Source organism: Odontesthes bonariensis, chromosome 21, assembly GCF_027942865.1.
Source record: "Odontesthes bonariensis isolate fOdoBon6 chromosome 21, fOdoBon6.hap1, whole genome shotgun sequence".
Classification (NCBI taxonomy): domain Eukaryota; kingdom Metazoa; phylum Chordata; class Actinopteri; order Atheriniformes; family Atherinopsidae; genus Odontesthes; species Odontesthes bonariensis.
In genome coordinates, this window is record NC_134526.1 from 26,582,646 (window position 1) to 26,596,658 (window position 14,013).

Here is a 14,013-nt window from a genome sequence, read left to right on the forward strand (position 1 = left end):
CTATGTTAACCTTGTCAAAGGTAGGGCTGGGCGATATGGACTAAAAGTCATTTCTCTGTATTTTTTAGCTGAATGGCGATACTCGATATCGTTGTTTTTTCTGTGACGTAATTGGGGTTTCCCCCAAAGCATTATAGCATATTAGATTAATTTTCCCCCAGAGGCAAACCCTTTAAAAAACAAACAAACAGTCAGTAAGTTTAAGCCACGCGCCAAAAGTCACACAGGCCTCTTTATGAATGTAAACAGAACCTTAAGTGCATCTCTTTGTGCACATTTCAACAAACAAGTGAAGAGGACATTCCTTCTCTGTGCGCATCTCAAATAACAAAGGAGCAAAAACAATTGAAAACAAAGAATAACAAACCAACTTCTGTACAAGTTACAGATTTTGTGCCAGGAAAACTAACCTGTCAACACTGTTAGGTTTTAGGCAAGTTGCCCTGTGGCAAGTTACAATGTTCCCACTGCAACTGAACACCCTTTCTGAAGGGGAGCTGGTGGCTGGCACACAAAGGTACTTCTTTGCCAGGCGGCTCAATGCTGTAAAGTTAACTTCATGATTCCTCCACCATTTCAGAGGGTCAGCATCCCCCTCTACACAAACTGACAACAAGTAGCTCGAAAGCTCAGCTTCTACTGCATCCTTCCGTGTGCTCGCCAGAGATTTCTTCTTTTTAGCTGTGGGTGGCCCTGCCACTGCTGCCTCCCCTTGGTCTGCAGGCTCAGTCACAGCTGGCTCAGGCGGCTCAGACAAACCGCTGGCCTGGTCACTGGGAAAAGACTCCACCTCTGTGATGACTTTATGCTTCAGTGCATCAAGTTTTTCACCTGAGATGTACCTAGCCTTGGAGCGGGGATCCAGTAAGGAGGCGATGTCCAACAGGTCACTGGTGGATGGGTCAGCATATTTGCTGTTGAGGTCATCCACAATGCAGGACTTGATGGACTTGCACAGCTCAGTATCTCCCTCTTCAGGTGCCCGGAGACAGGTGGAGCACAGGTCTGACGTATGACAGGGTGACATACTCCTCTCCTGAGAGAGCGTCTGTGAAGTCTTGAAGGGGTTTCAGAGCTTTCAGAGAGTTTAGAAAATACCCTTTCCTGCTCCAGGACCCTCCCACACTCCTCATACTGCACTTTATGGCGCTGTTTTAACCCTACAAAAGTGACCCACTACCACGTTTAGCTGTAGAAAAAAATACCTTAAACTATCTTTTTCCAACTTGAAATTTTATGACTTTTCCTAAAGGGACCCCATCATTAGAAAAAGTCATACTTTATTTTTGTTTATGTTTCCATGTGGGCTGTACACCACTAGGGTACAAAGTTTGTCTTATGGGTAATTTTTGACCCGTGAATTATAAAAACATTTAAACACCAGAAAAAAGTTCATTGTTTTTTTTCCTTTTTAATGTATAAAATTAATTCAGAAGTACTTCACTTCACATTTATATAATAGCAATAATAAACCTTTATTATGTAAAAGAAGACTGAGAAAACAAGAAAACTGTTGGTCCAACTGACAGTTGCTTTGTGGTAAACAAAAAAAAGTGTAATCCTGAAAACTGGTGATTGTCTTTTTGTATTGTGTAACAAAAAACACATGATAAAAAATGTATTGAATTGAGTTGAATAGATAAATAACAGGTGGTTTCATCATACAAAATAGATTTTGGATTTAAAATTCAATTAAGTTGCTTTATTTTGGGGCTTTGGTAGGGCGGGTCATTTTTGACCCATAGGACAATGGGAATAAACACAATGTTAAGACCGCACAAGGGTTAAGTGGTGGAAGAGATTTGTCGTGCTCGAGCCTTTAGTTGCAACAGGATTTCAACATTATATATTAAAATATCGAGAGATCGCCCAGCCCTATCAAGAGGTGATGTTGCCTTCGCCTGGGATGGACCGTCATACAGTGGAAACATGGTGTTTGAGATCTGTTTCGTAAGAAATGGACGCCGTGTGAAAGGGACTAGAGAGCAAAAGGACCAAACACCTGAAGACTTCTAAACACCTAAAACACCTCATTGATTGAAATTCTCAAAAACGAGTCTCGTGAGAAAGAATGTCTTCACTGGAAAGTGGTAAAGGAAAATATGTTGATATGCTACTGTTATAGATAACAAAACAAGTAGAATAAAAATCAGCTGACAAGCTTTTAGAAGGTTAAAAGTGTAGCAGAGAGATCAGTAGAAATCCTCAGAAAAAAAAAACAGTCCGTGTTGTCAGGGTGTTGTTTTTGTAACTTGGCAACAACTTAGCTGATGATGTCACATCAGCGGACAACACAGGTGAACTCTCACTGGACAACATGGACACAAACTCAACAACTGTGATGCAGAGACGTTCCTTCTCAGCGACATGTCCAGGCCTACATCATCTGTTACAACAAGCTGTCATCTCTCTGTCTGACCATGTAGTCTTAAAGCTGACTGGAGAGGTGTTGGTCCATGTCTCGGTGAAAAAAAGTCATCAACAGGGCTCCTAGCTTGTCGATTTTATCCACCAGTGAGCTCATACTTCCATGATGATCAAGGGAAGAAATGATTTGAACTTCCTCGTCCTTTCTCACCATGTTGTTCATGCTCTGCATCCTCGACGTCTCCTCTTCAACTGATCTGGATTTGGCATCTCATTCCCAGCATTACTTTGGAGTAATCTCTTTGAGCTGCTCTCCCATGCAAACCTCTTTCCTGTCGCCTTGGTTACGCATCATAACAGATGTTAGATATGCGCCAGTTACCAGCAGAAATCATTGAAGCGGCACAGCATCCAAACCGGCATAGAAAAATGTTTAAAAAAAATCTTTGCTTTCACAGAAAAATAAGATCAGTGGAAAGTCTCAAAATCATTTAGATCAGAATCATCCTGCTGAGCCTGAGGACGACTGTAATGTGCTGCTGTCAGGAATGCAGAAGGGGAGCTTTAGCGGTTTGCAGGTAGTTCATGTAGCAGCTTCCATTCTGACTGCTTTGTCTGAACATGATCACAATAGTCCTGCGCCTGCTTCCCCCTTCAGGCTGGATCAGATTTTGAAGTCCTGATATGAAGTGAGGCAGATTTTTGTCTTCCACTCTTATCTTTTGCTGGCATTGTTCACCTTCAATATTTTCTTTAGAAGAGCATTTAATGTTATTTCATATCATAGAGAGCTTTTTATGTTTTGGTATGACGATTGTGTTTTCTTTTCTCCTTGCAAAGCCCTATGACGCAAAGCGCTCTATAAATAAATCCATTACTATCATTTAAAGCTTTGGTGTCATTTTTTCCCCCAACATCTTTTGGAATAAGTGGCTTGAAATGCAAAAAAAGGATGAACGTGAACGAATGGAACGAGGTTCACGAGATAGGACATGAAATACCTTGAACTCAAACCATCTGCAAACAAATCAAAGTCATATTAAACAAGCCATCTCCATAACGGCCAAACATTTTCTGAATTGGGATTCTATTTTCAATCTGATTGAACTCCAATTGCCTTCAAGTGCCTTCAGATGACATTTGTTGTAAATTGGTGCTATATAAATAAATAAATTTAAAAAACAGATCAACTAAAACTATCGATCTATAATGATTAATAAATATCTTTATTTACCTTTTAATTTAAGTTTATGTGGCATAAATCTCCCTAAAGTGAGTGTGCTGTAGTACATAAATGTGACCAGAGGAGGGCAGCAGATTACAGTTTTCCTGTAGAACTCAGGACATCCTCCTTTCTGCAGACATGGTTGAGAGGATTCTGTTTTTCGGGAAGTGTTGACGTCAGGAGTCACCTTAAAATCAGAATTACCTGCATGGGTCTGGTTCCTCGTACAAACAGAGAAGGTGTGAAAAGAAACGGTTATTGTCTGTAACCTTATACAGAGGCGGACTGTAGTGACAATACAAGCAGACTGAAGGAACGTGGATAGAAAAAGAGGAGGGTTATGAGGAGAAAGTGAAGGAAAATAACTGCCATGTATGGTCATCATAGAGGCCACGGCAGCATCCTGATCTTCTTGTGACCACAGCTGCTGCCATCATCAGGAGGTCATAGATCCATGGGACTGCAGAGACTTCAAACGGTCTTAAATAGATCCGAGTAGGAAAACCGAGCCAAGATCAGCAGAAGGATGATGAAAGTGTGGAAAAAGAATTAAGAAAGACTTCAAAACACACACAAGCGGACCTTAAACATTCAGATGCAACCGTGTGCTGGTGCATCAGTCGTAGCTCTGAATGAAAGTTGGGCACCATGAAAGGAAGCCCGCAAAGATCCTCTTTTTGCTGAGTGACAAGCCACAAAGTTTGCCTTTTGGACAGATGAAACCGATTTAGCCTTTCTAAGCAAATCCACATCCTGTGCAGCATCTGACGCAGAGTGCTGCGAATGGGTGCAGAGACATCAGATCATCAGGGTGTCCTGGAGCAAAACATTCCAATGATCCAATTCATTCATCTATGAACAGAAAGGGAAGGATGAGAGGAAAACAATGGAGCGGTCTGAAGTGACCTGCTGCCAGACTCCATTTTAATCCAACTGAACGCCCACATGGAAGCTCAGTGGGAGAAGGCATCCATCAAAACTGACAGCTGAGCATATCATTAAAGAGGGAATGGTCTTTAAGGGCATGTAATGCTGCAAAAGATTAGATTAAGGCTTTTTGACCATGACATTTACAAATGTGATGTGAAAACTACATCAGGTTACAGCTAAGTCTGCTGTATTAAGAGCTTTTTCTCCCCATTCTCTTGACTTCTTTCAAGGCCATAGTTGAGCGATAATTCAGCAAATGTTTTCAGTTTAAGGGCAAATATAATTGCAGCTTGTCTTTCTGCAAATGCACATTTAATTTCAGACAGAACAGACAAAAGACGTCTCAATTGAAAACACCAGTTTATTTCACCATTATAGCCACCAAACATGACCAAATACACATTATAGATTGAGATATGCAGGCACAAACAGATGCAAAAGTTCTCTGGGTAGGAAGAGGCACATGCAGGTTACCTAGAAAACGCCCCCCCCCCCCCCCCCATGCTGCTGGAACTACATCACTTCTCAAGCAACAGCGATTCCTAAAACTCAGGGAATCTGAACTGATTGAGTCTGTCGTCAGCCCATCTTCTTCCAAATGTATCCCAGAGAAGATTTCCCAGGAACGATCGTAGCTGCAGTTCAGTTTAAATGTTCTACTAAAGTTCAACACAGAGTTCTAAAATCCTATGCAAGAAAACTAAATGTGTACTTTTTTCCCCGCACGATCTTTCATTGTAATCGCACGTTACTTCATATGCCGCGAATCAACCCGACGTGGTTTCCTGATATGTAGTAAACGACTGCCAAAGAAAGGCAGAGGAAGCTGCTCACATTTCAACAAGAGCCAATAATGAGATGATTGTGACTGAAACATCATGATGTTCCGGGTGTCTCAGAGTGACTGATGACACTTCTTGGGTTTCCCTCTGCCCATCCGCTCATTCTCACATCACTCCACCTGATCATCATCCACTCTCCCCTTCCGCCCTCCTCCCTCCCCCCCAATCGAGGGTCAGCTCTCAGTCGCTGATGATGTGTCCTCCCCAGGTCTCGTGTTTGGTTCCCGGCTTCAGATGGGTTATGGTCACCTCCACCGCCTGGATCTTCTCGAGCTTAGGAGGGAGGGCGCAAACCTTGTAGCTCATTTCGTCGCCTTCCATCGGCACGTACTCTCCCTCAATGCTGGAGAAGGAGAAGAAGAAGAGGTTTATATACATATATATATATGAACCTTCCAACTGTGTCGTTCTGACTCCTTTAGATGTACACCGAGCTGGAACCCCCCGTGGAGCGTTTGGGGGCTGAAATACTGCAGGTCACAACTCAGTAACTATCTTTCTTTATGATAACATTGGCCGCAAACATCCTTAAATAGAGATTTATGGGGGGAAAAAAAGAGGAAAGAAAAAATAAACCAACCCAACACGTTTGCTATGGACACACAACAAAACAGATGGGGTAAGGAGACCGAAGACAACGCTATCTGAGGAGGAGAGAAAGAAAAAGAAATAAACCAGAAGGGCATAAACATGTGGCTGGGTTTTAATTGCTGGAGAGAGAGTAGTAAAACAAAACAGAAAATAAACAGGATGACTGACAGATGTCAGGTCACAGATAGCGTGACATTGCTTCCTGCGTCGTCTTCCATTTGCTTTGCTTTGCTCCGTTTTTATAACCATTCGGCAGATCTGATAATCTTAAGAGGTTATGTTGGTGAAGTTGATGCATAAAAAGCAGCAAGTCAACCTGAGCTCGTGTGTCATACTGGGTTCACTTTTTGTGTTTGTTGTGCCCCCACTGCCTTCAACCGTCTGCTCTATCCCATGAAACTTATTTGTTTATACAGCGCTTAAAAAGTGTCTGTTCGATCCTGCATCAGCCTCATGTGTCACTCATCCTTTTTGCTCGCTGCAAATTCCCCACGTATGGCAGCTTGTGTGCTGGACTCGGACTGATTTACAACAGCGAAGTGATGTCCTACACCTGCAGCAGCAGCCAAAGAGCAAAAACACAAACAAATGTGCCACTTTAACAGAAAGGACCCGACATGCAACAAGCAATGTACTGAAACAGTTCGTCCTGACTGAAGGAAGGGCTGAGCATGTCTGATGAATCCAAATAAACGTTGTCCACAAACGCATATCCATTAGTTTCCTGAGAACATCTGCAAACAGAAGCAGCGACACGCACCTGTTGACACACTCATGCGCAGGGTCACACACTCAGACAGATGCCATACATGGAGCGGTGGGCAGCCGGTCACAGCGCCCGGGGAGCACGGGGGTACGGTGACTTGCTCAAAGGGCACCTCGGCCGTGACAAGGAGGTGGACGGACACCCCTCCAGCTGTCAGTTTCACCAATCTTTTTCAGTGGCGAGAGTGGGAATCGAACCACCAACCTTCTGGTTATCGGACGACCGACTAACCACGGCCGCCCTAAAATTTGAAGGGAACATTTCTGCACCAGTGGGTCGGCTGCTGATGTGTTCGAGTACAGTTAAGTGGTCGCTTCAAAAACACAGAGCGTCCACTGGATGCATGGCCGCCTGTTTGTGCCTCTCAGTCACACGGGGACGTATCCAGCTTTCCTAAAAATACAAACCGGATTCCAAAAAAGTTGGGACACCAAACAAATTGTGAATAAAAACTGAATGCAATGATGTGGAGGTGCCAACATCTAATATTTTATTCAGAATAGAACACAAATCACAGATCAAAAGTTTAAACCGAGAGAATGTATCATTTTAAGGGAAAAATATGTTGTTTCCAAATTTCATGGCCTCAACAAATTCCCAAAAAGTTTGGACAAGGCCATTTTTACCACTGTGTGGCATCCCCCCTTCTTCTTACAACACTCGACAGACGTCTGGGGACAGAGGAGACCAGTTTCTCAAATTTAGAAATAGGAATGCTCTCCCATTCATGTCTAATACAGGCCTCTAACTGTTCAATCGTCTTGGGCCTTCTTTGTCGCACCTTCCGCTTTATGATTGCTGCAGAATGTGGTCTGGCATTATCTTGTTGAAAAAATGCAGGTTCTTCCCTGAAAGAGATGACGTCTAGATGGGAGCATATGTTGTTCTACAACCTGAACATAGTTCTCTGCATTAATGGTGCCTTTCCAGACATGCAAGCTGCCCATGCCACAAGCACTCATGCAACCCCATCCCATCAGTGATGCAGGCTTCTGAACGGAGCGTTGATAACAACTTGGGTTATCCTCGTCCTCTCTGGTACGGATGACATGGCGTCCCAGTGTTCCATAAAGAACTTCAAATCGTGTCTCATCTGACCACAGAACAGTCTTCCATTTTGCCGCACTCCATTTTAAATGACCCCTGGCCCAGTGCAAACGTCTGAGCTTGTGGAGTTTGCTTAGAAATGGCTTCCTCTTTGCACGGTGGATTGTGTTCACTGACGATGCTTTCTGGAAGTATTCCTGAGCCCATTCTGTTATTTCCTTGACAGTGGCATTCCTGTTTGACGTGCAGTGACGTTTAAGGGCCCGGAGATCAAAAGCATCCAGTAGAGTTTTACGGCCTTGACCCTTACCCACAGCGATTGTTCCAGATTCTCTGAATCTTTTGATGATGTTATGCACGGTTGATGATGATAACTTAAAAGTCTTTGCCATTTTACGCTGGGTAACACCATTCTGGTATTGCTGGACTATCTTTCTGCGCAACAATGGTGGAATTGGTGATCTTCTTACCATCTTGGCTTCTGAGAGACACTGACACTCTGAGAAGCTCTTTTTATACCCAATCATGTTGTCAATTTACCTAATTAGTGTTAATTGGTCTTCCAGCTGTTCGTTATATGCTCAATTTTCTTTTTCCAGCCACTTATTGCTACTTGTCCCAACTTTTTGGGGATTTGTCGACACTGTGAAATTTTGAATCAACATATTTTTCCTTTAAAATGTTACATTTACTCAGATTAAACTTTTGATCTGTCATCTATGTTCTATTACGAATAAAATATTGACATTTGCCATCTCCACATCATTGCATTCAGTTTTTATTCACAATTTGATTAGTGTCCCAACTTTTTTGGAATCCGCTTTGTAAAATATGCATGATTGAGCTGGCACTTAAGAGTTTTTTTTTTTTTTTTTAAAAATGGGAACTTCATGAATCCTAAAAACTCTCAACTACAATCGGGAAACACAACCTGTTGGAACTGCATTTCCAATTCTTTGAGTACACACTTGGGAGTGTTTGATAATTAGCTCCAAACAGACAGAAAAAATTGACTGGGTGTCACTTCATTTGGTCCTGTTTGACGGTACATGTTGTGGCGTTGTCTTTGATGTGTATGTGGGCGTTGGAGTGTGCGGATCTGACGTCTGTGCGTTTTAAACCTGTGGCTGAAAACAAAGGCACCGTGGTGAAGGTCATCAGATATTCTGCTTCCCACCTACTCACTCCGCACTCCTCTTTTGTGCGAGTCAGTGTGTGTGTGTGTGCGAGTCAGTGTGTGTGTGTGCCTCTACTCTTTACAAAAAAACCCTGACATAGCTTGATGTCAGTGGTTAAAACCAAAGCAGTCCTCTCATTCGTGCCTCATCTTTGGTGACAAAGAGAAAAATCGACACACAAATCCGGAAGTTTCCCCCGACATTATGCGTGTGCACAAACACACACACACCCTCACCGACATCTGCAAGGAACACTTACTCTGAGATGTGGACAAAGATGTCGATGCCTCCGTCGGATGGTGTGATGAAGCCGTGGCCTTTGGAGCGGGAAAAACATTTACACACGCCAGTAAACACGGGACCCTCGGATGCACGGGCCGTCCTGTGGGGACACAGGTGGAAGAGGTGAAAAAAAGAGGGATAAACTTTGATTGATGAAAATATTTCCGTTCACCAACTGGTGGCTAATTCTGTCGGCCGTCTGCTGCTGTGCAGGTTGTAAATAAATCGAGAGACTTATTCCTGTGAAACAGCTGCTGAACGCTGCTGATTTACAGCTCTGTGAAAAAGTCTCGAGTCACCCCTCATTTCTATACGTTTAGGCTCCGAGCAGCCAGACTTTGTTGTCTTTTAAAGTGGCATGTAGCCACAGTTCTCCAGGCTTTCGTGGTTCATCTTTGGGCATTTGCAGCTTTTCCTCTCCTCCAGTCCAGTCCTGATTTCTCTCAGCAGCATGCTTTTTGTCTGTTAAGCCAATGACATGAATCATTCGAGCACATAAAAGAAACCAAACTCGAGGGATGAGCCTGTGTTGTGTCTACACATCACAGACAATTTAGCAAAGAACAAGACTTTCTGACATTTAAATTCTACCAAGAAACATGTGGCAATTTCTTCAGTTGCATCTAAAGAAAATAAATAAAGAGAACACAGATTGACATTAAATAGCAATTCTGTACCAACAAGGTGATTCCCAAAGAGCTATCAGCTGAATATAGGGATGTCCCGATAAGGATTTTTTTTGCCCCGAGTCAGAGTCATTTCATTTTGAGTATCTGCCGATACAGAGTCCCGATCCGATACATCTACAGTATATTAAAAAAATGAAGAACGGTGAAGAAACAGATCCAGGACGTCCATGACTTTATTTTTTTTTTTATTCACCTTATTTTATCATTTAACACCTATAAACAGAGCAATTCTGTGAGGGTGCTTGAACAAAAAAAGTAATCAAGTAATAATAAAAAAAAAAAAAATTCTTCACATTGTAGTTTACTACAAATCTGTCTAATATAAAAACGAGCGGCAGCTCAACTTAAAATAACCGTCAGGAAAATAAAAGTGCCACAGTGTTCTAAAGTAAGGCAGTAATGTGCTTTTCGGAACTGCACTCCTAATTCTTACTCTCCTCCTGTGGCTTCACAGAAGAAAATGTACGTTTTTCTTGATAAAAACCAACATCTCTACCATGCCAGGTTAGAGCCTGTTCCTGTTCTCATCAAGGATGTTAGCGATGTCCTTGCCACCTCTTGAAATCCCAAGTTTGCATATCTCACAGGTTGCAATCGCGACGTTTTTGTCATCCACTTTAGAATACCTCCACACCGCAGACATTCGCGCCCCCAGCATCAAGCTGCTGCCGTGTTCTGCTTCTCTTTACGGCACGCAGCAAAGTGACGTCATGCCGCATGCGTTGTTTCTGTGTTGAGTTGAGACCATGGACATAAAAATTCGGGGGAGTTATGATTATCGTAGTTGGGGATATACACCTTGTTCAGTCGAAATAAATGCAATGTGGGGGCATTGGAGACCCATCCAAGATGGCGGCCACGCTAATACGTCACCTCCAATAGGCAGCGTCAGTCTATGAGGCGTCTGTGTATATAATATCTATGATTGAGACGGTCTGACTCTGTACCACCACATAACAGTAATTACTAAGCTGTTATTCTTTCCCATTTGTTTCAAGTATTATAGTTCTGATAAAAAAAATTTTTTTAAATTTAAAAAAGAGAGAATAAAGGCTATAGGCTATAGAATATATATATATCCGATCCTTGATCGGGATGAAACGTCCGATTCCAATCGAGTCTCAAGCCACGTGATCGGAAACATCCTTAGCTGAATACTTGACAGAGAACGGAACAAAAAGGCAGCCGACATCCAAAGAAGAGCTCTGGGATGTCCTTCAAGAAGCCTGGAGAACTATTTCTGAAGCCTACTTAAAGAAATGACAGAAAGCTCGTCTCGGAGGGTTCAGGCTGTGTTGGAGAGTAAAGGAGCTCAAGCTTGCTAGAATTGTAAGTAAGGTTTTTTTACATTGTACATCAGTTTCTGTTTGTACGTTTTCAATAAATCAGCATTTATTTCCCGTTTTGCTGGTGATTATATAAAGAAATGAGGGGTGGAGCGAGACTTTGCACGGTACTGTATATCAGTAATTAATATCTTCGATAAAGAGTGCATCTCCTTTCAGTCTAAAAGAAAAAAGGACTTTTTTGCTCTTATAGCTCAGCACTAAAGTGAACTTTCTGACGAATCTCTACTCTGTTACTCTGAGACCAGCAAAGAGAAAGCAGCACAAAGAAACTGACTTTCAGTGCTCTAAATGACAAAGCTTTCTTCTGCAATATTACACTCTCATTAATAACTTATGATGCCGTTTCATCTTTGGTTTTGCCGTGTGTGTGTGTGTGTGTGTGTGTGTGTGTGTTTCCTCACGCTGAATAGGTCCTGTTCCTGCGTGTGGGCAGAGGGCTGGGGATGAGGAAGCCTCTCATGGGGGAAGGCGAGCGGTCCCGCTGCCTGTTGGCCGGAGGCTTCAGGGATACTGAAAGGAGAAAACCTGCCACATCAGAACAAACATCACAGCACAGGAAGGCATGTCCCCGTTCTAGTTCTCCAACACACCGTGTGGCAATAACATACACGCTTAGTCACCCGACTTTTAAGTTTAAAAACATGATCCTGCACAGATGTTTTCGAGCACATTTTAACTCGAGACTTTCAGACGGATGTTCAGCATCTCTTCAGCACCAGCCATTTCAGCTCTCTTACGAAGTGGTTTCAGGCTTAAAGCCCTCAGAGAGCCACTGTCCAATCACAGAGACATCCTGGATGGCATCGTCTTGGTTTCTAGAACTACCGACGTCACTGTTGACAGGAATTTCTGTTTCGGGAGCATTCTGACACAAAGCCATGCTGAAAAACTCGCTGCATGCATTTGTCATGTCAAAGCTCAGTGTGAATTTTAGAATACGTTTAAATTTCAAAGCCAAATCTTACCGGTCCCATCACCTCACGTGAAAACCAAACACTCAGAGTAGCAGTATTAGTATTTCCAGAAAAAAATGACCAGTGAAGTATCTTTCAGTTTGACTTGTGGTCTGAGCTCTCAGGCTGTTTACCAGAGATGGGGACTCAAGTCACTGTGACCTGGACTCGAGTCGCTGTTTTGATGACTTGTGACTCGACTTGACAAAAAATAAAAGACTCGAGACTCGACTCGGACTTGGAAGTTAAAGACTCGGCATTTGACTTGACTTGAGACACGATGACTTGAATGACTTGAGTGTTATTCAGTTCATGTTTTCAGTTAGAATATAAAATTAATAAAAAAAATAATATGGATTACCCGGTAGGAGCGCAGGCTGAGAATGGCATCATGATTGGATCACTACCCTGTCAATCAGTCATGCCCTCTCTACATACTTTAAGTGTTTATTGAAGAGAATAAACTCATATCAGATATGCATCAACATGTCAGCGGGAGGGGTACCGAAAGTCGTTGTCTTCGGCTTTCCTAATTACCATTTTGACGGCAAAAGACGAACAGCACAGTGCAAGACATGCGGCATCAACATCTCGGACAGCCAGACGACAACTTCGAACTTTGTTCGTTATTTGAAGATCCATTCTGACCAGTAAGTGCTTGTCAAATTAGCTAATATTATCCTGCCAGCCTAGTCAGTAATTAGCTAACGTTAGCTTGACATGAAACGGGGTGGACAGGTTGGACACATTGGCCACTTTATTGAGATCAGATTCTGCAGGTAAAATTGCAATAATAAGGTAAATTGACTTTGACTTGACCTGTTACAGGACTTGACTTGCCCAAGAAAAAATTACTTGGAACTTACTTGAGACTTGCACATGTGTGACTTGGTCCCATCTCTACTGTTTACTGCATGCTCTCTCAAACTGTAACAACGCAATCTTGAGAGTTATTAACCCTCAAGGCCCCTCTTCCTCTCAAACGATGGAGTCGAGCGGATCACTCGACGCCCCTGAAACGCTTGCGATAGTTGGTGTAAAACAAGTGGATGAAAAAGGAGCAACCCGGAGGATTCCTCTGTTTGGACCAGAGCGTGTCACAGACGTTTCATTAAGGCCTCGGGGGGAAAAAAAGAGAAAAAAAAAGAGCAGAATCCGTCTCCCGTCTCTGCTTTTAAAAGTGACATTATGTTTCACCACTTTGTGAGAACGTTTATCTGACCAAAGATCTTTTGCTGTGATTGTTTTTACTGGCTCTCAAATGCTTTTGCTATTCTCGTAACATTTGACCTGTGCCGTTCTTCAGCTTCTATTGCCAGCTTTGTTTCTGATTCCCTGCTATTTGCAAATAGCATGTTTCTACGGGTCTTTGAATCTTTCCTTCTCTCTTATTCGCTTCATGCTTGTGTCCTGTGAAGTTCTTTCTGACCTTTAAATTCTACCAAGAAACATTTGTTGCAATTTCTTCGGTTCCATCTAAAGAAAATAAATAAAGAGAACACAGATTGACAGACATGAAATAGCAATTCTGTACCAACAAGTCCTACAGCCAGGCTCTGTGATGCTACAGGGTGTTCTTGGAATAGTTAATTCCCACTTTAACATAACTTTCTGACTGCTAACATTCAACTGTCGAGGCTTCCTTCAGATTTAGTAAAAGAAGAGCAAGTCGCCGGCACAGTGAGCCGTTGGACAAGGAGCTGCAGGCAACAGACTGCAGGCTGTGATGGAAGGACGTCCAATTATTCGCCTTTTCGCGGTCCATCTAGGGGGTCTAAACTGACACGCTGCTGG

The 14,013-nt window shown here is 42.7% G+C and overlaps 1 protein-coding gene across 3 annotated transcripts in view; it reads right to left on the bottom strand.

The window, feature by feature from the left end:
• Positions 1 to 4,865: 4,865 nt before the first annotated feature.
• carhsp1 (calcium regulated heat stable protein 1) overlaps positions 4,866 to 14,013 on the bottom strand; it is a 40,249-nt gene continuing 31,101 nt past the window's right edge. For all 3 annotated transcript variants that reach the window (XM_075453665.1, XM_075453666.1, XM_075453667.1), the window contains exons 3-5: positions 11,668 to 11,776; positions 9,206 to 9,328; positions 4,866 to 5,707 (exon numbers count right to left, since the gene is read on the bottom strand). In XM_075453665.1, coding sequence (XP_075309780.1) covers positions 5,545 to 5,707; positions 9,206 to 9,328; positions 11,668 to 11,776 — 395 coding nt within the window. In that variant the 3' untranslated portion in view covers positions 4,866 to 5,544. The remainder of the gene's footprint in view (positions 5,708 to 9,205; positions 9,329 to 11,667; positions 11,777 to 14,013) is intronic.